General features: G+C 35.4%; 1 protein-coding gene across 8 annotated transcripts in view; it reads right to left on the bottom strand.

Moving 5' to 3' along the window:
• Positions 1–25,783, bottom strand: part of gbf1 (golgi brefeldin A resistant guanine nucleotide exchange factor 1) — a 214,020-nt gene that overhangs the window by 10,285 nt on the left and 177,952 nt on the right. For 5 of the 8 annotated variants that reach the window (XR_012389123.1, XR_012389124.1, XM_073920581.1 and 2 more), the window contains 14 exons: positions 22,698–22,934; positions 20,367–20,460; positions 20,117–20,293; positions 19,882–19,946; positions 17,935–18,052; positions 17,782–17,853; positions 17,171–17,265; positions 16,927–17,080; positions 13,147–13,372; positions 12,873–13,021; positions 10,186–10,435; positions 4,361–4,563; positions 1,184–1,334; positions 426–556 (listed from right to left, as the gene is read on the bottom strand). Coding sequence is in view for 5 of the 8 variants with exons in the window: in XM_073920581.1 (XP_073776682.1) it covers positions 426–556; positions 1,184–1,334; positions 4,361–4,563; positions 10,186–10,435; positions 12,873–13,021; positions 13,147–13,372; positions 16,927–17,080; positions 17,171–17,265; positions 17,782–17,853; positions 17,935–18,052; positions 19,882–19,946; positions 20,117–20,293; positions 20,367–20,460; positions 22,698–22,934 (2,122 nt within the window). In the remaining 3 variants the exon portion in view is untranslated. The remainder of the gene's footprint in view (positions 1–425; positions 557–1,183; positions 1,335–4,360; positions 4,564–10,185; positions 10,436–12,872; positions 13,022–13,146; positions 13,373–16,926; positions 17,081–17,170; positions 17,266–17,781; positions 17,854–17,934; positions 18,053–19,881; positions 19,947–20,116; positions 20,294–20,366; positions 20,461–22,697; positions 22,935–25,783) is intronic. The other 3 variants (XR_012389125.1, XM_009307106.5, XM_009307108.5) reach the window with 1 other exon arrangement.

Genomic DNA, 25,783 nt, shown 5'->3' with positions numbered 1-25,783 from the left:
AAAGTATGTTTTTTTTTTGTTTTTTTTTTGCAATGAAACTGATGATCAACAGTAAAAACGGCACCCTGCCTCTTCAATTCAAACCACTAACAATTAAAAATGCATGATTATCTGGTGTCATGTCTTTGCATTCAAAAAATCTCATCATAATGAAAGTCAATGGGGCAAAAACAACCACCAACATGACAAAAGTGTAGTTAAATTGCACACCATGTATTCCTGAGTTTTTGAAAAGTTCAAAGCATTTTCCCAATATATGTAAAAATAAGATCATCACCAAAAATGATTCCATTTGCTGAAATAGAAAAAGTTGTGGCCAAATAAATACTAAACACCACCCTGTAGTGAATGAGTTCATCCCCAACATAACATAAGGGTTACGGAACAGTTATAGGAAAACCATTTTAAATAGTGAGCTAGTCGACCTTATTGAAGCAGGACTCCCACTCCACCGCATCCAGTGTTTGTAGATCATGGACCAGAAGTGCCCTTTGCAGGTAAGTGAGTGCTTGCATGCGGACTTGTCTACGTGCGTCACAGCACAACCAAGCCATACCTAGTAGACAAAATAAAAAATAAAACATCATACAGTATCTCTGAACATCTAATATTATAAGTTACAGGGTTAGTTAACCCAAGAATTCTAATTCTGTCATCATTTACTCATCCTTGACTTGTTTTAAACCAGTTTTTGGTCACATTATATTTTAAGGGTCCCAATAACACATGATTAAATATGACTTTCAGCTCAATACACTCCTAATTTTCTACTTAATAGTTATTAAGACTAGTTAGATTTAGGCATTGGGTAGAATGAGGGATGTAGAATAAGATCATAAAGAATATTTACATTATAAGTACAAATAATAAGCCAATATCTTAATAGTAGGCAGGTAATAAGCCAATAGTTGATTGTGAGAATTGATACTTAAACTAAACTGAATGTTTTTATTCTGTTTAAAAGAAGATATTGAACAATGTTGGAAACCGGTAACCATTGACTTCCATGATATTTGTTTTTCCTAAAAAAAAAAAAAAAGAAAAAGAGTCTACAAGTCAAGGCTGAGTAAATGATATCAGAAGTTTAATCCCTTTAAACCAGATATTTGTTAATGACGAAATATGCTTGTATTTTAAGCAACACCACGGCTTGTTTTTGTGTTGTTTGGCTACTATCTCTGACCTTGAAGGAGTGGACACCAGCAGCTGGTCCACAGCGTTTGAGAGTCTGCCTCGATCTTCTTTCCTGCATCCTCTAGATGGCGCTGTTCCTCTGCCCAGGAGCTGTAGATGCCGGCTGCTCGCGTGTGCAGTGTGTGCATCAGGTCTAACAACTATATGGGCAAACAGGCTCTTTTAATAGTGGCTAAACACTCAGGGTATAGCTGCTGTATTAAATGCATATTTGCTTTACAGACAGATGCACTTCGATGTTATTAATAGGAACAATAGAATTGATTGTTATACAACCACTACTGAGAAATGACGGGTAAATGGGTGGAATTAAACAAAGGAGAAAACTCATGCTATACATTTGATATGACGTTCAGACAACATTATATTGTTTCTGATGTGCATCATTCAGATTATGAACATGGGGAAGCATGCAAAGAGGACCAAATCTGCATTTAATAATAATATACTTTTTTTTCCCACAATATGACTGATAATTAAGAGAATTTAATTGTCAAATTACAGATTACAAAGATGATATCACAACGGAAATCATGACAATTACAAATGAAAAACACTAAGGGTTTTTTTTCCTGGTTGGTTGTGGAAAAAAAAAGTTTACCTGCCTCATACAAATAATATACATATAGCTAATAATTAGTCTCATATTAGTTATTTCTTTGCCACATATTTAAAATAATGTATCAACACAAGCAAACTCTAGTTGTATACATGCACATTTGTAACATGACTTTTCTTTAAAAAAATAAAATAACATATTAGTATATAGATTTCGGTTGAAGGTTTTTTGCGATGGACTGTTGGTGATTGGAGACATTGACAGATGAAAATTAAGACTTGTTTAAAAGGATCGAGGATCTACAAGACAATATTTCAGTGATTTTAAGACTTTTTAAGGCCTAAAATTTAGTTTTTGAAATTTAAGACTTTAAGACTCCGCGGAAACCCTGACAGCAAAATAAATACTACAATTAAGTGTTACGGTGAATACTGTTTCAGTTTTTAATAACCTTTTTTTTAATATTTTGTTCTGAATTTGATTCATAATGAGATTCTTTTTAATTTTTTAAGCAAATTAAAATATAATATCTAATTAAATATAGCTATAATATAATATATAAAATTATAAAATTAACAAAAACTTGTCTTTAATAATATTCCTAAAAATTGTGATGGCAATACTTAATTTACTTTATATATTTGATTTATTTTAGGTCTTTAGTTTTATTTAAAATTTCAAAATTTTACTTGACCACTGCTGTTAAAAACCTAACAAAAACACTTTAAAAGGTGAATTGTTAAAACCTTCTTAAGTATTTTCCATTCAAATCATAAATCAGATAAAAATGCATGAAATGTATAATACAATATAATGAAATGTATAATATAATATAAATGTATAATATAATATAATATAATATATAATAAGCACAATATAATAAAAAAAATCTATAACAGTAAGTGTTAAGACTACACACTATCAAACATTTATTAAGCATTACCATCTAGTGAATTCATTATTTGTTAAGCATTAACTCTACATTAATAAACATTAGTAAACATTAATACATTAATAAAAATTAGTAAGCATTTTACAGCTACAAATGCTCTATTCTTGACTTAAGCACATGTGTAATGTGCTTAATGATTGTGTTTTCATAGTTTGTTAATGATTCATTTTTCATTACTAAATCAAATACTGCACTTTTTATTTATTATTTATTTATATATTTTATTTTTACTTAATATTTACAAACCAGCTATTTAAGAATAGTTGGTGGTTTTTAAAGATCATTCAGAATGAGTGAGTAAGTGATTAATAAACTTTTCAAATCAACATTTATAATTCTTATTATTCTGGGGTATACTAATAGATAATTTGTATGTTAATAAATGCTTTATTAACTCAACTTCCTCCAGTTTTGTGACCTAATCTAAAGTGAGGACTATTTATGCTTCGGAAATCCCTTATAAATGACAATTAAAGGCTTAGTAACATTCTAAACAGAAAAAAGAACAAAAACGACATTTATTTCTGTTCATTTGAAGATACACAAATTAAACTGAATCAAATGAGAAAATAAATCTTGCAACCTTATTCAAAATAAAATAACTGTACAATTTAGACATCGCTAAATAACATTGAAATGTTGTATTATAATATATTGTTAAATTATTCTATTGTTGTTTTAACCAATTTTTGCAGTAGTTTTATTTTTAGATAGGATTGCAAAGATTATTGTTCATTTAATACTAAGTATTTAATTGTCATTTTTAAGTGATTTACGAAGCATAAATAGTCCTCACTTTAGATTAGCTCACAAAACTGCTTGAAGTTGAGTTATTAAAGCATTTATTAACATACATAGTAACCATTAATATATAAAGGTTGATTTAAACAGTTTATTAATCATTTACTAACTCATTCTGAATGATCTTAAAAACCATCAACTACTCTTAAATAGAACTGGTTTTTAAATGATGCTATATTTTATTTAGAAATTAAAAATATATCACTCACAAATTATGAAAATACAATTATTAAGTACATTATAAGTGTGTGTATAAGTCAAGAATACAGCATTTGTAGCTGTGGTTATAAACTACTTACTAACGTTTTTTTAATGTAGAGTTAACGCTCAACAAATAATGAATCCACTATTTTCTAATGCTTAATAAATGATTCATAGTTTGTAGTTATTATAAAGTGTTACTAAAAATTCTAATAATCATGCTGTCAAAACTTAACCTAAACAGTTGATTTCTTTTAGGCCTATTTTTTCCACCCTAAATCTTCTTTTCGATTTCAAAATTTTACTTGAACACTTGATTCTGCTGTGAGAGATCGTAATTAACAATTTCTTAATAATTACTTTTTCCGCTTACATCAGAAATGAGTTCTCAAACTAAAAAAGCCTCAGACAAAAAATACTTAAAAGTTAATTGTAGAAAAAAAAAAGTAAAGAATCTGTAGTATTTGATTTTTTCCCCCATTTAAATCATAAATGAGTTCGCAAACTTAAAAGGCCTTAGATATAAAACATAAATATTCATCTTTCTGCAGTTTGAACCCTGAAATAAACACATGCTCCTCCCCTCACTGAGCATATCAGCAAACATGATGATGGACAGATTGAGGAATTAGGGAAAGGGCTGTTGTACTTACATCCAGACTAACCTGAAAAGACACCGTGTGGTAACTGGCCGGCACGCCCTCCTCCTCCTCATCGTCGCTATGGGAACGGGCGGGCCGCTGACTGGACGCTTTGGTTCTTCGTGATGCACCTTCCTTCTCCCGTGGCTTCTTTCGGAGCCGGCTGGATTTGGAGTCGTATTTGTGGCTCTTCTTCTTCTCGTGGGTGCGGTAGCCTGCGGAGGGCGTGGAAACAAAATCAACACTGACTAACAAGGCGAATCAAATTAAGCTTTCAAGCGCACACCTCCTTATTCTCATATCCGTCAACTACAGCAATTCCATAATGACTGCAAACAAAGCTATAAGGATGAATCACAGGTGCTGATTTTCTAACCGGGTTTCTCCATCTTCACACCCTTTTATTTGCTGGTTAGAAAAACCTCTCTCAGACATTTTGAAATTGCGTGGAAAATGTTGTGTTCTCATATCACGCATCTTGCTTTTAATGCACCACATGTTGATTTGGATGCTGTGTAATACAGCACCACCTCAGATTAAGTATGCAGTTGAAGTCAAAATTGTTAAATTTTAATACTTTTAAAAACATTTAAGGTGTGCCTCCTGGAGAAGATGCTTTTTTAAACACGTTTTAAACCTAATTGTTTTAGGGTGCTTTCAGACCTGTGAATTGATTCAGTTGTTCCGAAACAGGGATAAAAATTGTTACAATGTTGCTCTTTGTTCTTGGTGCGGTTCGCTTTCACACTGCAAAGTTTCTAAACGGACCAAAACAAGTCACGAGTGAGTAAACTCTCCTCACATTGGTCAGAGTTTCACGGTTTATATTGCAGAGTCCCGCTCAGCTGTCGGGGGGTGGTGGTTTGGTGGTGTCTGACAGGGTGCGCATGACGTGTCTGAGAAGCGAGGAGGGATGCAGTGGGGAGGACGAGAAGGGTGTGCAACGTATGTGAGGACCGGGAGGGAGACGCGTGATTACTAGGAGATTATCACTTGTTTGCTGGTGTCTGGGAGTCTCTGTGCATTTGCGGGAGACTCCCTAAACTTCCGGCGGACATGGGATGTCTGGAATGACCTCCCGCCCTACACATAATTGTCTCTTCTATTACATATCTATAAAACACTGTGATATAGCCGGGCTCGGATCGTATCGCTTTCTCACTACAATCGATCTGCTCCAGGGTTCGTTTCAATCGAGCTGAGACCACCTCATTCAGGCAATTTCGGACCAATTGTTTTGACGCTAATCCGAGCACGATTGCTGAATTCACATTATCCAAAGCGACTTACAAATGAGGACAAGGAAACAATTTACACAACTATAAGAGCAGCAACGAATAAGTGCTATAGGCAAGTTTCAGGTCTGTAAAGTCTAAGAAGGAAAGCATTAGAAACTTTTTTTTTTTTTTTTTTTGAGTACAGTTAGTGGTATGTACAGAGAGGCAATTGCAGATTAGGAAGTGAAGTGGAGACTTCATATGCCAAAGAACCGCGCTAACTGGGCAAAAGAGACAGGTTCCGAAAAAAAGGTCTAGGTGTGAAAGCACAATTAGTAACAAATTTCTAATAACAACTTCTTTCGAATTGCCATGGTGATGGCATTAGTGCAACAATGATTTCGGGTGCTTTCACACTTGGGCCCCGTTTACACTAGTGCGTTTTAGTTTGAAAACGCATAAGTTTTGCTACGGTTACGCCATCCGTCCACACTACGCCGGAGTTCTCGAGCGCCGAAAACGGAGCTTTTTGGAAACGCTGGAGAGGCCGTTTTCATTCTGAAACGCTGCTGCTCCGTCTCAGTGTGGATGGGGAAAGACGGAGACATCTGAAAACGGAGGCGGGGCTGCAAACGTTCGCCTATCTGATTGGGGCTTTTCCTCACACACAGTTCAGTCTCGCATCCTCTTTTTGCAAGTTAAGACTTTGCAAGTTTGATCAAGGCTGCAGTCTCCCCCTTCTCAGTTTGATATGAAAAACATACCGAGGACACTAGTAAATCTTCAAAGGGAACAGTGTACTTTATAACTTCATTCACATCACCTTGGCTACGTTGTTTCACTTTCTCAACAATAAAATGTAAACATGATTTAAGGATATTTATAACAAAACGGAGCCGATAACAACTGTCCCCTTTCAATTTCAGTGAAAATACAAAACGCACCCTCTCTTTTGCTGAATATCAGTTTTAATAATCGATAATTATAAAAGTATAACATACAATAAGTTTATACATTGTAGGAAATAAAGGCAAGCGATCAGTCAATGTACCTGGATTAATCATTAACTTATCTTTGCGCTTAACCAAAACATGTTACCCGTGAACAAGTAACTTAATAGATTCCAATGACCAAAGTCAGGGAATGATGTTGTTAGATAAAGACAACAACATGAATGAAATATCACGTTTAGCAAATATAGTGAGATTAGATCCAGCGGGAGATGCTTGATGAGCAGTCCGACAAGCAGAGCTCTCATCTGGGTAGAAATGCTGGAGCGCTTGCCCAAAAGTGTGTGTGTGGTCACGTGATGTGCGTTTTCAGCGTTTTGGTGTAGACGGAGAGCTGTTCAGAAACGCTGGGTAAAACGCGAGTGTGGACGCAGATCGTTTTCATTCTACAACGCCATTTTAAAACTAAAACGCACTAGTGTAAACGGGGCCTTGGTTCAGTTGCCTGGACCGAACCCAAGTTCGATTGTCCCCCCTTGCTACCTTCTTTGCTGGTTCACTGTTTTTTTTCCTGTTGAACCCCCGTACACTTGCGTCATCAAGCTGCTTTTTTGTGTACAGCTATTTCTAGGTGACGGCTACAAAAACAAAGCGACAAAATGGAGGCGTATGCATATCACGGTCAGGTGGGTGTTAGTAGCAGGCCCTTGATAATGTCCCTGGGGGCCCCCTAAATGTGTGGGCCCTTAGAATCATCCTAACCCTCCACCCCCACAGCGGCATCCCCGATCATGGTCATGCTTTTACTGAATGAATGTTTGTCTGTCGCAAAAAAACAACAACAACAAAAAAAATCAAATCTCCTTTGTCACAAAATCTGCCTTCTTTCATTTGAAAAATATCATTAAGTTAGGAAGCATGCTAACTATCTCAGATGCAGAAAAGCTAGTTCATGCTTTTATGACTTCTAGGCCGGATTACTGTAATGCTCTATTAATAAACTTCAGCTTGCAAAATGCAGCAGCCAGAATTCTAACCAGGTCTAAAAAATATGATCATATCACCCCATCTTTGTTTACCATATGTTGTATATTTTGCACTCTTAATCAAAAAAAGTTACAAAAAAATAACAAAAAAATAGAGAATAAAGCCGAAATCCACCATATCATTATGCCAGTGCTCTTGTCCATTAGACGTTGAAACCTCAAAACTTTGATCTGCCGCAGTCAAAGTGAGTTCTTAAGCACTTGATGACAGCATGTATCTTCCCAAGTAAACATAGGCCTCCGGCTCATGAAAAGGCCATGCTGATTGGCAGAGGAGCTACAAAGTGCTGAATGAGTCTCGACTAAGCCTACTGTAGATCACAGACCACCCCGGATAGAAAAAAAAACTGAGAGATAGGGTGAAGGATAAACGGAGAGGGCACAACAAGACAGTTGAATTGCCCCCGAGTGAAATGACTCACCAGTCGAGCACAGCTCAAGATACAGCACTAAAGAGCTTACAGGTACTGACACATTCAATTACAAAAGGCACGGAAGTCAAGCAGACACTCTAATCCCACAAGGAGTCAAACTCTGAATAAAATACCCCCCCGAAAGGTATCATCAAATAAAATGTAACTTGGCTTTATGAACTAACAATTGGTTAGTGCGATGGCATAAAACTGGAGCGATGGCTGTGTGTCAAGTTATTACGTCATTATTTATAATTATTGATGTTATCTTCACTATAATTCACTATCACTGTTGGCGTTGAATATTACTTTCATCATCATCTACTTAAGTATCATTATGAATAATTATTATTAATATGATATTATTATTATTAAGACGGTGGCCAGGATGACTAATACAACTATGACAACTACTACCAACACCACTATTACTACCACCACCACTACAACTACTACACCTACTACCACCAATACTACTACTAATACAACCACAAACAACACCCCTAGGTTAATCAATCAAGCCTTTATTTGTCACTACACTTTCGTATAGCGAAATTGGACCCCCCAGACCATACACAAAACATCACAAACAACTTTTCAGGGGAGACAGATCATAGGAGGTAGCATTTAGAAACGAAGAAAGATACATTTGGACAGTTAGGCTAAAAAACACCCCCTCAGCTTGCCCTTGATTAGGACAAAGTGAGAAAAGGGAGAAAAACAGCCCTATCTTAGCATAAGCACACCGGCAAGACACAACATAGACAGAGGGGATGGGAATAGGGGTAACGGAAAACAGTCTGTTGAGTGCGGGCAGCCAACTGGTCCAGCAGCCATTTCCGGCGCAAGTCACAGTCCCGCCCACGCCCCACTTGGGTAAAATCACACAAAGGCGTTTGGATGGGGATCGTAGGGATCCTACCACTAATACTACCACTACCTACAACTAATACTACCACGAACAACACCACTACTACCACCACCACTTATACTACCACCACCAGCGCTCCTACTTAGGTATGCAATGATTAACCAGTTTCACTATTCACCATGCTTTAATTCGTCACGGTTAATTAATCGTAAAAGCTTCTCAACACCGGATTTCTGCATGGATCAAAACTGCGGCAACTAAAGTTATGCCAACTGTGCGCTAGTTTGTACACCGAGACTAATAACCACTCAAATTGGATTAACTATGACCAAGGCTATTAACTAAAGCAAGCTTGTGCAAGCTCAATATTTCGAATGGAGGGTAAAAACTTTTTAGGCGCACTTGTTGAGATGGGAGCTTTTGTGACTGCACAAACTGCGAAGTGGCTGAAGTATGAGGAAGCAGCAATGAAAAGTACACAGGTTTGCAACCCCACTTTAAGATACATATATTGGTGCCGATGAGAGCGATCATGCCGTGATATGATTCGTCAGCCGAAATCAATCCAGTGTTTTCAGAGAGTGCTGAAATACTCTGAGTGGATCAGCTGTTTAAAGGCCCGAATCTCGATGCACTGCATTCACTGTGTTCAGAGCTCATTGGGTCAGCTGACTCACCTGCTTTTTTTCTCAAACACAAAAAAAGTAAATCAACGCATAACGAGACTGAGCATTTAAAAATCACACAAACTGAAATCAAAACCTTTAAAGAATGGCAGAAGTGAGATTTTTTTTCCTTTCTTCTGGTTATTATATTGACAAGCGTATAAAAACAATAGTGGAAAATGATTATTTCTTACTGCAATGCTTCATTTTTGTTTGATGCAAACTATAGATTTATTTGTCAATGTAACAGTTGGACTTTTTATAGCAGATAACTCACATTCAAAGCGGCATGATAATGTTATTCATTGTTGGTATTATTATCATCGTCATCATAATATTTTATAATTATTAGACATTCATTTTGCAATTTTTGCACAAATATCAATAAGCTATAACAGAATTGGTTAGTGGTTTCTGGTTTCTGTTAGTCCTAATTGATGATGTTTTCAAATACAATAAATCTGTTAATATCCAGTTTGCAGTGGTGCTCATTAACTGGTGGGTGCTTCTAAATTGTTTATGGTGCTCCTAACATATTTGAAGATGGGAGCAACGGTGCTACCAAGTAAAAAAGGAAATTAGACAAGCTAAAATAAGCCTGTTTAAAAAAAGGTGAAGTGTTCCTTTAAATAACCTTAATTTTGGCAGATTTCAAAAATTTTAAAAGACACATACCTCCATTAAGGCTGGCCTCCACGAACACACGAATGGCTTTAACACAAAGCTCAAAGTTTTCTGGAGTGACGTGAGCAGCATCGCGTACGATGAAGGAAAGCGAATCCACGCACTTGATGAGGGACTTGGTATCATGCAGACCCATGTCCTGCCCGAGAGTTAAACTGTACTGATTAACGAGAGGATGGTTCATGGGCTTTGAAGGTGTGGTCACCGCTGCCTTCGATCCGTCCAGGTCATCTTTACCCACCTGCACAACACAGAAGATGATTGAAGGTTGTTATATATTGTTCTTAAAGAGATTGTTCTTATTATGCTCCTTTTTACAAGATTTTAAATAAGTCTCTGATGTCCCAAGAGTTTGTATGGGAAGTTTCAGCTCAAAATACCCCCACAATTTTTCGTTTGAACTCTTTGACGCTGCCCCTTTTAGGCTTTGATTGTATTTGTGCTGCTCCCATGCTATAAAACTTTGAGTTATTTATTTAAACTAATGGTTGAGTTAAACATATTTGGTGCTTCGTTGGGTTATTTTTAACCTTTATTTGGTTATTTATTTAATAACTCAACCAGTTGGCTTAAAAGTTTGAGTTTTAACAGTTAACTGTATTAACTGACACAAAACAGCTGTATTATGTGTGCGTAATGTTGTTTTTGCGTTATAAAGTATATTTAAGCTATAACGCAATAATATTGTTGTTATTTTTTATCAAATTACCTCTCGGTCTCATGTTTTTATAACCATTTTACAATACAAGAATATCATTTATAAGCGTTTGGATGTGGTTAAAATGTATTGTACATTGTGGACACTGAGTGGAGCCTGCTGCAGCTGCGATATATACACTAGATATCGCATACGGTCCCTGAGCATGCGTCATTAGCACCGCCATATTTGTACAGTCAATCGCACTAGTCAAGACAGTGTTACTAGGTGAAGATGCTGGACTTTAGTGCTGTCTATGGCTGTAATAATAAGCAAACAAAGAAAACAAAGCACAAAGGCAGAACATTTTATGGGTAAAATTTAGTTTTTTACGTTTTTGTATGTTTTTAACTTTTGTGCTACATAGGTAACGTTATTGATAATAATACAGTCACTTACTGCATTCACCATAAGACAAAGTAACACCAACTTTCAGTCTTATCTCTTTCGTTCATTAAATATGTAGATATAACACTGTCATCTATCAGGTTGCATTTACACTGCATGGTTCAAGTGACTCAATTACGATTTTTTTTCTCCTATGTGGCACTGATTGGATATGGTCCATATACGTGTAAGCAGGAAAAAAAAATCACATGGATTCCAAATGACTCAAATCAGATTCAGGCCTTGTTCATGTGTGGAAATTTATCTGATATGAATTGGATCCGTGCCCTAGTGACTGAAGTGACCACCCTTGCATGCACAGTGGATGAAGGATGTACTGTTTTTTTAATTTTTTACTTAAAAAAACTGAATTACTTAATTTTATACTTATTTGTTTTTAATAAAATTAGAAAAGATTAGACACTCCCTTCAAAAACATATCAAAACCTTTACCAAAATTTGGAAGCCCTTTCCGTCTTATGTTAAAACTCCCCAACTAGACCTGCAAACCTCTCCATATAATCCATAATAATGGCTTTTAACAATTTTTACCTTAAAGTTTAGTATTGAGACTGTTGTACACATATAGATATAACCTAATTAACCTAGTTAAGCCTTTACATGCCTTAAAAATTAAGCTGAATACTAATATCTTACAAAATATCTCATATAATATTATGTTCTGTCATTATAACAAAGATAAAAGAAATCATTGATTAGAAATTAGCAGGGCTCAACAATAAGGACTGCCTGATGGCCCGGGGCTAGCGTGAGAGACACTCAGGACAGTAGACAGGATTGTTACTGGTCTGATTGGGCCATCGCTGCCTTGTAACCAAAGTTTCATTTGTCTGCCACTTTGTCAATTGCGTGAAAATAAAGTCTTGGAATCGAGAAACAGTTTATGCTTTTAAGCTTTTAAACTCTCCTTCTTTGTGAAGTCATAAACAACCTATTGCTTTTCGGTTCAACATTTATGTGGGTACAACATGACGAAAAAAGGAAGTGATGTTTTGCAGTTTGCCGTCAGTTTGGCAAGTCAGCCATCTTTTGTTTTGCATAAAAATACCTGCACATTTTCCATATTGTTATTATTGTTCACATAACACTTAGAACTTTGCTTATATATTTATTAACATTTTTAAAATATTTAAATTTTAGATTTACAGACGTTATTTTGACACATTATTTACAACCTGACTAAGAAATAGCTATTAACTTTATTTTTTGGTGGGGCTAGTGAAAAATCTGGCAGGGCAGGTAAAAATCTGAACCCCTACTGCAATTGGACCAGTAGAAAAAATCCTTAGAGTTGAACCCTGATTAGTGGTTCCGAAATGTGTAGAAAAAAACCTTCTTTAAACAGAAATTGTGGAAGAAAAAAAATCCAGTGGGCAAATAATTCTGACTTCAACTATATATAAACACATTTTCTGTTTGATTACAGTTTTTTTGATGTACCAGAATGAGAACCTATACAGTTTTTCCTTTTCCTCTCCATTGTTGATGGTTGTTTTTGTTACTGCTTATTCTTTTAAAATGTAAATAATTTAAAATAAAAAAATGCTTTCTGGTGCATTGTGTGGACACTCACCACTAGCCAGCCTACATCCACATCAGTAGCAGAACGGGGTATTCTGGATTTGCCATGCTCGTTGTAAATCTCAGAATCAGACGTGTATCCCCGGTCAAGACTAACTTCACTCTGATGATATGAGCTGAGTTCACTGTCTGACTGCGCGCCTGAAACAAAGGGATTACACAAGATAAGCCAATCTGGAAAAGAAACATCACGGCACATTCGACTGCATCTTGCGGTACAGAAACAGATAAAATGGTTGGAAATAAGAGGGAATTCCTTGAATCACCTGTGTCATTGTCTGGGTTAGTGTTGGCGAACTGCAGAGCAGCCGGAGGTTTGATCCCAGCGCCGATGCACTCCAGGAGGGAAAAGAGAGTGTACCAATCGTCAGTGCTGTGGATGTTAGCAGCGTTAGTTTTAAGCAGCTCATGCAAGCCGTAGGCCACCTCCCGACTGACTCTAGACAGGACGTGAGGTTTCATCATCAGCAGCAGGCGAAGGGAGAGGAGAACCTGTGGAGAGTACAACGATAATTCTTAGACTACCTTCAAATTGAGCTTGACTGCCTGGTTCACACTCAAGTTTGGTTGAGCCCAGCTCCCCCTGAACTGTTCACACGGTGGTTTGGGTTCTGAACCCCAGTACCTTTGCAGCACCATAGTGACAGTTGTTGATAAGTAATGGCAGCACTGAATAAGACAGCTGCTTGCGTGACTCAGGTTTGAACTTTGAACTTTTCTAGTAGTTTCTATTTGTCATGAATGTAATCGAAAAGTTCAAACGACTAAGAAAACAGTTATGTATATTTTAATTAAAAAAGATCCGACCCTATCCTATCTCATTCTCTCCAGACTGGACTATTGCAACTCTCTACTAGCCGGGCTCCCAGCTAACTCTATCAAACCTCTTCAGCTGCTTCAGAACGCAGCAGCACGAGTGGTCTTTAATGAACCTAAAAGAGCACATGTCACTCCACTACTCATCCGTTTGCACTGGCTGCCTGTTGCTGCTCGCATCAAATTCAAAGCACTGTTGTTTGCTTACAAAGCGATTTCTGGCTGCGCCCCTTCTTATCTGATCTCACTTCTGCAGATTTATAAGCCCTCCAGAAACTTGCGTTCTGTGAATGAACGTCGCCTCGTGGTTCCATCCCAAAGAGGGAAGAAAACATTTTCCCGAACTCTCGCATTTAATCTGCCCAGTTGGTGGAATGAACTCCCTAACTGCATCAGAACGGCAGAGTCACTCGCTTTCTTAAAAAAGCGTCTAAAATCTCAACTATTTAGTCCCCACTTTCCTTACTAATATGCAACTCCCTCTTTGACTCCTCCACTAACTACAAAAAAAAAAATTACTAATATTTTGCTTCTTACACTCTTCACACACCTGAAACTTGCCTACAACACTTATTCATTGTTGATCTTATATTTGTTTAAATTGCTTCCTTGTCCTCATTTGTAAGTCGCTTTGGATAAAAGCGTCAGCTAAACGACATGTAAATGTATATTATCCACAGACCTGAGGAGATTTCTCTGCATGAAAGACTCGTGAATGGGAGATTAAACTGCTGCTGCAGCTTCTCCAATAAGCTAGGAAATTAAATACGACAGAAATGTGGATGATTGACAGGGATCAAAACTAAGCAACATAACGATCTGTTAACGAGGATGTAGTATGTCCCAAAGTTTGCATACTCTTCTTTCACACACTCAAATGTATAACTTTTTCCTTCATAAAAAGTACATACTTTTAGTGCAGTGGTTCTCAAACTTTTTTCACCAAGTACCACCTCAGAAACAAATTGCCTCTCCAAGTACCCCCATAATAACTAGTATTGAAATATAGTAGCGTAGTTGGGCTAATTAAGCAGCTACAGCTCTGCACAGCTCAAAAATTAGGCAAATTAATTCATATTATAAAGAATATGTATAATTGTCAGCCACTTTAAACATTAGAAAAAGTTCTAACATTAACTGTGCTTGCAGGTAAAAAAAAAAAAAAAAACTTCAATATTCTAATTAGAATGTGCTTTTGAAAGTTCATAAAAAATGGCACTGTTCTCAAAAAGTAAAAAGAAAACTTGTACAAGTTGTAGTATTAATATATAGTAGCCAGTGGGCCTATGTGTGTCAGAAAAGTGAGTGGTGTGGGTAGGTTTAAGGGTGGGTTAAGGTGTAAGGGATGGTCAACAGTGTGTTTACAAATGTATTTACAAAAAATAACTACAGATGTAATTAGATACTTGTAATTAATCAAGCATAAGTACACAGTAAATACATGTATTTACACAATAAGTACATTTTAACAAACTATTAATTCCTGTGTAAGTACATATTAGTTAAGGCCACTTAATATAAAGTGGGACCAAGTGAGTGATTGAATCAATACAGCGCTTAAATTCTTACTTGTGGCATTTTTCGGGATTTGGTGCGAATGAGATCACATCTTAAGTGAATCGTAAAGTTCGATATGTGCTAACCTTTGTTTTCAAGCAGACTCGGGTACCGGGTAAAGACTGGTGTGATCGTGGCTTCAGGTAACTGCCAATGCTGATCACATCAGTGTTATCATACGCGTCAAAGGCTTAAAGGTGTGTTCAGTTTAATATTTTTATTATTCAGCAATTCCTACGTGTACTACTAGAAGGAAGCCCGAGTACCACTAGTGGTACGGGTACCACAGTTTGAGAACCACTGTTTTAGAGTGTAGTATAAGTATGCGAATTGGTACGTAGCAATTGTTCTCTTTTCAGTCGACTGTCATTCGTTTGATTAGTTCCCAAGTTGGCTCGACAGGTAACCACTGATGACCCAACAATGCCCAACAAGCAACCATTGGCATTTGTTTTTCTTTTTTTTTTTAAAAGTCTAACGCTGTTCAACCCTGTTCTCAGAGATCTACCGTCCTGCAGAGTTCATCTGCAACATTGATCAAACACACCTGCCCTTAATTACCAATTGCTCCTTCAGATCCTACTTAATTGGTTAAGTTGCGTTTAATCAGGGATGGAGCTGAACTCTGAGGCCCCGTTCACACTAATACATTTTAGTTTCAAAATGCATACGTTTTTCTACAGTTATGCCTTCCGTCCACACTTCGCCGGAGTTTTCGAGCCCTGAAAACAGTTTTATAAAAACGCTGACATATGAAAATGGGGACGTGGCTCCATATGTTTGCATGATCTGATTGGAGCTTTTTCTCAATATTAAGTGCACAAAGTTCAGTCTTTCATCCTTTCCCTAAGTTCAGACTTCGCAGGTTTGATATAGACAACCAATTACAAAAGACACTTCGGGTAAAAACAGTGTACTTTATAACATCATTCGCATCATCCTGGCTACATTGTTTCACTTTCTTAATAAAATAAAAACATGACATGAGGAACTGCCTGTTTTCATGTTGATGTTAACTCATCAGACACTATAAATGTTGAGGCATTGTCTAGCTACATATCTATATGACCTTCATCTTCACTGTATGCATATTTATAGCAAAACAAAGCCTAACATAACCGCCTCCTTTCATTTTCGTTGAAAAATATGAAACATACCCTGTCTCTCTCTTTTACCGAATCTTAGATTTAATATACAATAATGGCCATTCTAAAAGTATAATGTACAGTAAGTTTATACAATATAGGAAATAAAGGCAAGCAATCAGTCAAATCGGTGTACGTGGCAACATAATTGAATATATTAATTTATCTTCATGCTCACCAAAAACATGTTACCTGAGAACAAGTAATGGATTCAAAAGACCATTAGATAAAGACAAGATGAATTAAATATAACGCCTAACAACTTTAGTGAGATGAAATCTAGCGGAAAATCCTTGATGAACTGCAGCGCATGCCAGAGTGTGTGTGTGGTCATGTGATGCGCATTTTCATCAGTGTATTGTGGAGGCAGATCTGTTCAGAAATGCTAGGTGAAACGCCAGTGTGGACCTCGACTGTTTTCGTTCTAGTTTAAAAGGTTTAGCTCCTGTTATGATCAGTTACCATAGAGTTATGATGACGTTACCATAGAGAGTGTGAGTTTGTACTGTATATGTCAAGTATGTGTACCTGTGAGCCGATGTCCTCTCTGCGCAACAAGCGTATGGCAAGCCTGAGCAATCCCACCACTGCTCTCTCCACCAGGAAGCAGCTCTCATTAGCATGGACACACAACTGATACAGATGATCCCGCACCGTTTGCCAAACACACGATACTCTGTCCCTGTAAACACACAGCCATCTCTCTGTCACCACATCTTCATCAACTAGTAATTCTCAACACAGTAACACAACCCGTTCGCGTGCGCAATACCTGTTTTCAAGAATGATACGTAGCAGCATCTCCAAGCAAAAAGCAGCATCTTCTTCATCATATGTTTCCTCATCAGGGGTCACAGAGATGAGAGCCTGAAAACATTCAGAAATACCTCAATCTAATGTAATACGATAAAATGCGAACAAATGACGATGGTTTGGTTTCTGTACACTGTAAAACCCAAAAAGTTAAGGTAACTCAAACCATTCGAGGAAACCGACTGCAACAAAGCATTTTAGTTCAAAAACTAATCCTAATGGGTACTGTGAACTTAATTCATTTGAGTAAACAAAGCAAATATAGCACAGCAAAACCCAATAAATGAAGAGAACTCAAACCAACTGAGTACTGTAAAACCCAATAAGTTAAGGCAACTCAAACCGTTTGAGGAATCCGATTGCTACAAACCTGTGAACTTACTCCATTGAAGTTGAAGTAATGAAGTATTTAATTAACTCATTACATTAAACACAGTTCAAAACCCTTTTCAAATGAGTAGTATTAACTTTCCATAAACTTACTTTTAATTAACTATACTTCTTTCATTTGATAAAGTTGACCGTTGGGTTTTACAGTGTATGCACCCAGTCTGTGAAAGTGGACCTCACCTTCATGAGCTCCTGCAAAGATTCCAGCTGCAGAAACTTGCTTTCTGTATTCAGCTTTTCTGGATCACATTGCTGAAAGATGAGATATATTGATATTGAACTTATTCATGTGAAAAAGTCAGACCAAAAATGATCTTTAGAAAGAAAACGTACCTTTATGCAGAGCAGTGCAGCTTGCTTGGCCTCCTGGTTCTCAGTGGAGGGACCTCTGAGCCCTGATTGTTCACTCAGTGTTAACCAGCTGACAAAACTCAAAACGGCAGACTCACCCCTGACAGAAGAAAAATCATTGTTGACAAACACTTTTAAAAAGAGCTTTTCTCCCCAATAGAATCAGTGTGAGGTGTTAGATGATAAACACATTTAACACAAATCTTAAATAATTACTTAACACTCTTTTAATAACATTAACAGCATATTTATGAATCAAGATGAAAGTTATTGCTCTCATAAGAGGCAAATGATTCCCAGCTGGTGTTGGTCTATTTGTATTTCGATAGGGCATCACGCAAATGTCAGACAGCCTGATATTCGCCTCCAAAGTACATACACCGTGACAAATACAAAGTCAAATAAACGATCATTCACTACATAACAGGCATCAATTACTGCAGCATCATGGCACAAACTGGTTTGATGAAAGGATGTGCTAACAAAAGCATGCAATACAGAAAATACACGTTTAGGTTCATTTAGAGTATTTTTGTATTTTAAACAAACAACTGCCTCTTATTTTTGTAGGTCAAACGAGAAATTTTAAATATAAAAACATATACTAATTCATTCAGTTTCTTTTCAGCTTCCTTTATTATTCTGGGGTAGCCACAGTGGAATGAACCGACAACTTATCCAGCATATGTTTTACACAGCGGATGCCCTTCTAGCTGCAACCCATCACTGGGAAATATATAAATATATATCCTTTTAAAAATATATGTTTAAGACATTTTGGATACTTTAAAGTTTAATAAAGTGCAATGATTATTTGCACTAGAAGCCACAAGTACAATAAATACTATATAAGCACTATATTATTAAATAGTAGGGGTGTCAAAATTAATTGTTTCTTCGGTGCACTGCGATGCAAACGCAGACAATTCGGTATCGGTTCAGTAATAATCATAACCGGTTATTGTGTACTGACGTCATTTATTCTGGATGTATTGATTCTGGGTGGAAAAAAGTAGGACCAAAAGAAATCAACTGTTTAAAATAAGTTTTAACCGCATGATTTATATTATATTATATTATATTATATTATATTATATTATATTATATTATATTATATTATATTATATTATATTATATTATATTATTATTCATTCGTTCAATTTCTTTTCGGCTTAGTACCTTTATTTATCTGGGGTCACCACAGCGGAATGAACCGCCAACTTTTAGAGCAAATTTTTACGCAGCGGATGCCCTTCCAGCCGCAACCCATCTTTGGGAATTATATTATATTATATTATATTATATTATATTTTTTATATTATATTATATTATATTATATTATATTATATTATATTATATTATATTTATTATATTATATTATATTATATTATATTATATTATATTATATTATATTATATTATATTATATTATATTATATTTATTATATTATATTATATTATATATATTATATTATATTTATTATATTATATTATATTATATTATATTATATTATATTATATTATATTATATTAAATTATATTTATTATATTATATTATATTATATTATATTTATTATATTATATTATATTATATTATATTATATTATATTATTTTATATTATATTATATTATATTATTTTATATTTATTATATTATATTATATTATATTATATTATATTATATTATATTATATTATATTGTATTTATTATATTATATTATATTATATTATATTATATTATATTATATTATATTATATTAATTATATTATATTATATTATATTATATTATATTATATTATATTATATTATATTATATTATATTATATTATATTATATTAGTACATTTTTATACTGCTTCTCCAAAGATTTCCAAGAACCCACTATATCACTTGCAGCCCCATTGGGTATCCTCAGACCCTGACCAACATACCTGTTTGATGGCGTCTCTTCACGTTGTAAAGAAATCTTCTCATTAGGATCCAAAAAGTCCTCAACCTTTTAACAAGAATAAAACATTCATTCACATCAAAACAAATCTTCCTATGTGACAGTGGGTGGCACTATTGCCTGAAGTATTTTATCTTTGCTATAGCGTCTCCTACATGCACAGAGCAAGAAGCAATTGGTATGGGATTTCAAGTGACATGCTGACACTCTCATCTCACCTCGACCATGGTCTTGGGTAAAAGCTCAGCCCTGAAAAGCTGCAACATGGAGTCCATGATGTTTTTCCATCCGTCTCGTAAAATATCACCATGACGATGCGCCAGGCTGAAGACAGTCTTAGCGGCGACTTGAGCCTTCCTGTTACTGCCAAACACGGTGGGTAGGTTCTCTACTGACTAAAAGCACACAAACTCCAATCAGACCTATATGTTCCTGACCTAAACGGTATGCTTATGGTAGGTTCTTTACCTCAGAGCTGAGTGTAGTAAACTTGCAAAGTGAAATGATCAAGTTATCAAAGACGTCACTGAAGCCGTAGTGTGCAGAGATCATGGCACATTTCCTGAAAGCAAAAGAAGAGCATCAACATCATAATCTTGATTAAAGGGACAGTTCAAACAAAAAATAAAATCCTGTAATCATTTACTTTACTTGTTCCAAACCCATTTGAGTTTCTTGCTTCTGAAGAACAACAAAGAAGATACTTTGAAGAATGTTGAAAAGCCGAAGCCATTGACTTTCATAGTATTTTTTGATCCTGATATGGATATCTGTGGCTGCTTCCAACATTCTTCAGAATATCTTGTTTTGTGTTCAGAAATTCAGAAACGTTCACAACCACTTGAGTGCGAGTAAATGATGAGGACATTTTTTATCCACATAAACAAACAACAGGTTACCAAGAATAATTTAGATACATGTGAATTAAGAGTCAATTTTCCTTCATTTAAATTACCAATCGATAAATCTGTAAGCTTAATAATGCAAGATGTGTCTAGTTCATTGTCACCAGCAGGTACGATGTGCAAGTGACACTTAAATGCAAGCATTCTGACCGAAATTAAAGTTTTTACAGCAAATAACACTAGTTAGGTTGTAAAAAGGATCTGTAAGTGATCATTTAAAAGGGCAATCTAATGATTAAATAAAATGACTAAAGCAGTACTGAGTGTAAATGGAATTGACTGGTGCATTAGTCATTGTTTTTTTTTTTTTTTTCATGTACATAGGACACTGTGCATATTAAGGAAAATCTATAGAATACGAAAGGCCAATGTTGACTCATGAATAGGGCTGGGTATCGTTATTGTGCAAGACAAATTTATTTATATAGCACATTTCATACACAGTGGCAATTCAAAGTGCTTTACATAAACAAGAATAAGAGAGAGAAGTGTCAGAAAAATAAAAACAAATAATAAAAATGGTTTAAAAAAAAACAGATAATGACAAATAAGGATTTGTGTTTAAACAGGTTATAAAAGAATGAAAAAGAAGAAAAAACTTTAATAGTGCGATCTGTGGGACATAGCACAGTGCTCATTCAGTAAAGGCACAGCTAAACAGATGTGTTTTCAGCCTTGATTTGAATCAGCCTAATGTTGGAGCACATCTGATCATTTCCAGCATCGAGGGGCACAGTAGCTGAAAGCCGATTCACCCTGCTTTGACTGAACTCTTGGAATTTCTAGTTTATTTGATCCTATAGATCTGAGTGATCTGTTAGGTTTTATTCAGTGAGCATATCTGTACAGCGTTGCAGTGGTCTGGATGAGCTGTAACTGTCTTTTTGGGAAGGCCCGTGAGGACGCCATTATAGTAATCCACCCTGCTGCTGATAAAAGCATGAACAAGGTTCTCCAAGTCTTCACTGGACTCAAAGCATCTAACTCTTGCAATATTTTTGAGATGATAGTATGCTGATTTACTAACTGCTTTGACATGACCATTGAAACTCAGATCTGACTCCAGAGTCACACCAAGATTCTTGACCTTGTTTTTTGTCGTTTGACGCAATGACTTCAGTTATTACTACTTTTATCGATACCACTTATCGGTTCAGTACTTTAATGGTTCTCTTATCCGTACTTTTTGTAGTTTTATATTTATGAAAAACAACACTATTTTATTATTACGTTTTTAATGAAAAAAAAAACTATAATTGTAAAACAATTAAATAATCATTTTCCTGTAAAAGACTGTATAAAGGTTGAAGGAAAATTACTGTTTTTAACCATTTTCTGGCAGAAGTCAGGATGTTTCTTGGTTTATTGTGCTCCATGCAGTTGAAAATACCCTCTTTGAGTTGCAAAATGAAGTTAAATAATCAGATAATGATTTTTACTAAATTTTGAGGTTAGTAAGATATAAAACTAATATAAACAAATAAAGCTTGTCACTTCCGCATAAATGGATCAACAGTTTTATTCACTTTAGTTTTTCTTTAAATCATAACCAATCAAATACTTATTAGTGTCTGACATGCTCCGCCCCCGTTAAGAAACTTCACATTTGATTTGCTTGTTGCCAACCATTCTCAATGGCAGGGCTGTGATGAAACAAAATGTTATTGGCTGTTTATAAAAACGGATGGGAGCTACATCCCACCCTCTCTTCATGTTTCGGTTTAGAGAACGTCAAACAACAACAAAAAAAATGTGGTGTGTCTGTTGTATGTTTTGTTTGTAGGCTGCATACACATCAAATCAATGCAAGTTAATGACATGCATGCTTGATCAACTTTCAAAATTTCACATCAATTTAAAGGACTTGATTCGAACTCTAATCTGCAGGTCTTACCTAAAGCCAGCAATAGCCTTCTCGATAATAGTATCATCCAGGCTCTTGTCGAAAACATAGGAGAGGGCGGCAATGGTGGGTCCCCAGGTCATGGAGAAGAGGTCACGGTCATAACTGCCGTCCGGCACATGCAGGAACATCCCTTCAGCGGAGGCTCCTCTGTGCAGCAGAACGCTCCAAACATAGTTCTCCTTCACCAACCCCGTCTGCTCGTCCGGCATCACAATCTCCTCGTTCCTGCAGGACCACATACGTTTATCTCCGCTTATCCCATCTGAGCCATTGTATACATCATTAGCAAGAGCTATTATATCCGGACACTTATAGACCAAAGGCGGGAGGTTTAGAACACATAAATAAACAGAGATCAACAGGACTTTTTTTTTGGTACTTACTTGCATATAAATACAGAAACTAATACTTTTATTTAGCAAACATGCAATCAGTTGGTCAGAAATTTAAGTAAATACTTTACTGTATACATTAAATAATAATTCCTTTTAATTAAGGAAGTTTATTTACACTTGACAAAAGTCACTTTTGGTCACAAAATGTTGGATGCTAGTGTATATGAAGAGTTAGGTGCAAAAATCCAAATCCATCAGACCTCTTCTCTTGTAAATGCGCATCAGGCTCCTCTGATTAGGTTTAGAAGTTTCATTTTATTTTATATGTAATGATAAGGTTATTAGCCACTAAATAAAATAGCTTTTACACATAAATGTCACTTTAGACAATTCTTTGGTTTTTAACAAGGTAAATTTTGCATCAAATCCAGTTAAATCCACTTCTGCTTTTAATGCAAAAAACCTCTAAATCCACTTATTGGAACAAGACAGTGTAATTAGTAGAAAATCACAATATGCAATTACAGATTATGTTACCAAACATAAAACACATTACACAAACCACCTAAAATTTGTCAAGTATTTGTCAAGACATCTGTCAAGTAAATGGCGGTTCATTCCACTGTGGTAACCCCTGATAAACAAGCAACTAAGCGGAAGGAAATTGAATGAATGAAATCTGTCAAGTGCATTAATTGCATTAAAATGGACATTATTTAAATCTTAACTATCTGTTATAAGTTTTAATATTTGGGATTTGGATTTAATGCAAGTAGAACAATGTAAACAAGCTTGTTAATTCAAATGATGTAGTGTAAAAACATTGTGAAATATAAATATCTGTGAATTGTCCATTAATAAAAAAAATAATAATTTCTTGAAGTAATATAAATAATGCATAGTTTTATACACCATATTTATCTTTTAAAACATAGCTTGCATTAGCAAATAAAGCACAGGGTAGGCCTTCTGTGCAAAAAAAGAGGATCAGAAGCTGTCGTTTATTCATCCTCACTATACTCAAGATCTAGGTCTCTTTTTGATCTCTTCTTTATCCTCATAGCATCCATGCGGGATGAAAAAACGTCATCTTAACTTTGTCTTTCGTGAAATGAAGTTGCTGTTTAATGTAACTATAGTGAATCGGACTTATTCAAAGTAGCGCCGCTGCAAACGTAAAAAATGCATGCTACAATTATACATTGTGTTTACTTTTGCTTATAATGCAGAGTTTTGAAATAAGGGATGTTTTCATTTGCCATTCACTGACAGTTGGACAGGCTCATCCAGTTCATCAAACTTCATCTTTTAAAATCAAAGGCGCAATAAAACAGTCTCATAAAGCCGGCTTATCAGCGCGCTGCTACATTGAAAACATATGATTCGATTCACGCTTCTAATTGGTTCTCGGGATATAGCGGCTTTTGCTGTCAAAGGCAAGCGCCGTTTAGCGGCTTATGCCAACAAACTATTATTTCTGAATGCGCTGAAATTTGGATGATTAGAAGCAAATCTATTTGTTGATGGTGTACTATGTGCACAAAACATTCACTTAGGGCCCATCCTAATTCTATTTTTGTATTTTACTTTTTTTTTTTTTTTGGCGTTTTTTTTTTTGGCGTTTTTTTTTTTTTTTTTTTTTTAAAGCATGATGGTAAAACACGAACGTGGTTATGAATATATTAAAACATATGCTTGTTTGTTATACCTTACTTTCGCGTTCAACAATGCTGCCGCTGTGGCTTGTGTATTCTGGGAAATTTTCTTACCCCTTTGTTTTGAGTGTGGTCCTGAAAAATCTTCATTCGAAGGGCTATTCATCCCTTCCCCTTAGCCCTACGCCTTCAAGCTAAAGAGAATTAGGACACCCCAACCCCTTGGCGTGGGTCACAAAAAAGTTAGCGGCTTTTGCATCATATATATATATATATATATATATATAAATATATATATATATATATATATATATATATATATATATATGTATATATATATATATATATATATATATATATATGTATATATATATATATATATATATATATATATATATATATATAAATATATATATATATATATATATATATATATATATATATATATATAAATATATATATATATATATATATATATATATATATATATATATATATATATATATATATATATATATATATATATATATATATATGACCAATATCACACTCGTAGCAGTGTGCTATGGCTGTATATTAGCACTGGTGGGAGGCTTGCGTTGGCAATCAAACACAGAGAGTCTAAAACCCTTTTGAATTAGGAACTACTTTCTTCCACCATTTATTCACATCTGCAGTTGACGTCAGAACAGCAGAAGCCGCTACTAATTCATCAGTGTCACTTTAGAGCTAGTATTTGAATGATTCTCTATGGCGTAATGTGAAGCGGCGCTTCTGGTGTGTGACCCCCTTAAGGTGATGACAAAACAGCAAATTTTGCTCACATTTTAAGATTATAAGGCTGAACGTGAAATGAAATGCCATCCGACTACAGAGATTTCACACCAGAATGCTGTTGTGCTTGCAATAAGAAAGGACAAGGCTGAATCTAGCTTCTTATTTGCAGCTTGTTATTGACTATCCGGTTCACCTTTAAAAACCACGAGGCTTCCGTTTTTCAGCTTTTTATTTGCGTTTAAAATAACACACTGAGCAAGGGCTTATTAAGGCTGATTTATACTTTTGCGTCAAACACCGGCGTATG

The sequence above is a fragment of the Danio rerio genome, chromosome 13, assembly GCF_049306965.1.
Source record: "Danio rerio strain Tuebingen ecotype United States chromosome 13, GRCz12tu, whole genome shotgun sequence".
NCBI lineage: Eukaryota > Metazoa > Chordata > Actinopteri > Cypriniformes > Danionidae > Danio > Danio rerio.
Note: the sequence above shows the minus strand (reverse complement) of the source record. Positions and strands in the feature narration are given on the sequence as shown.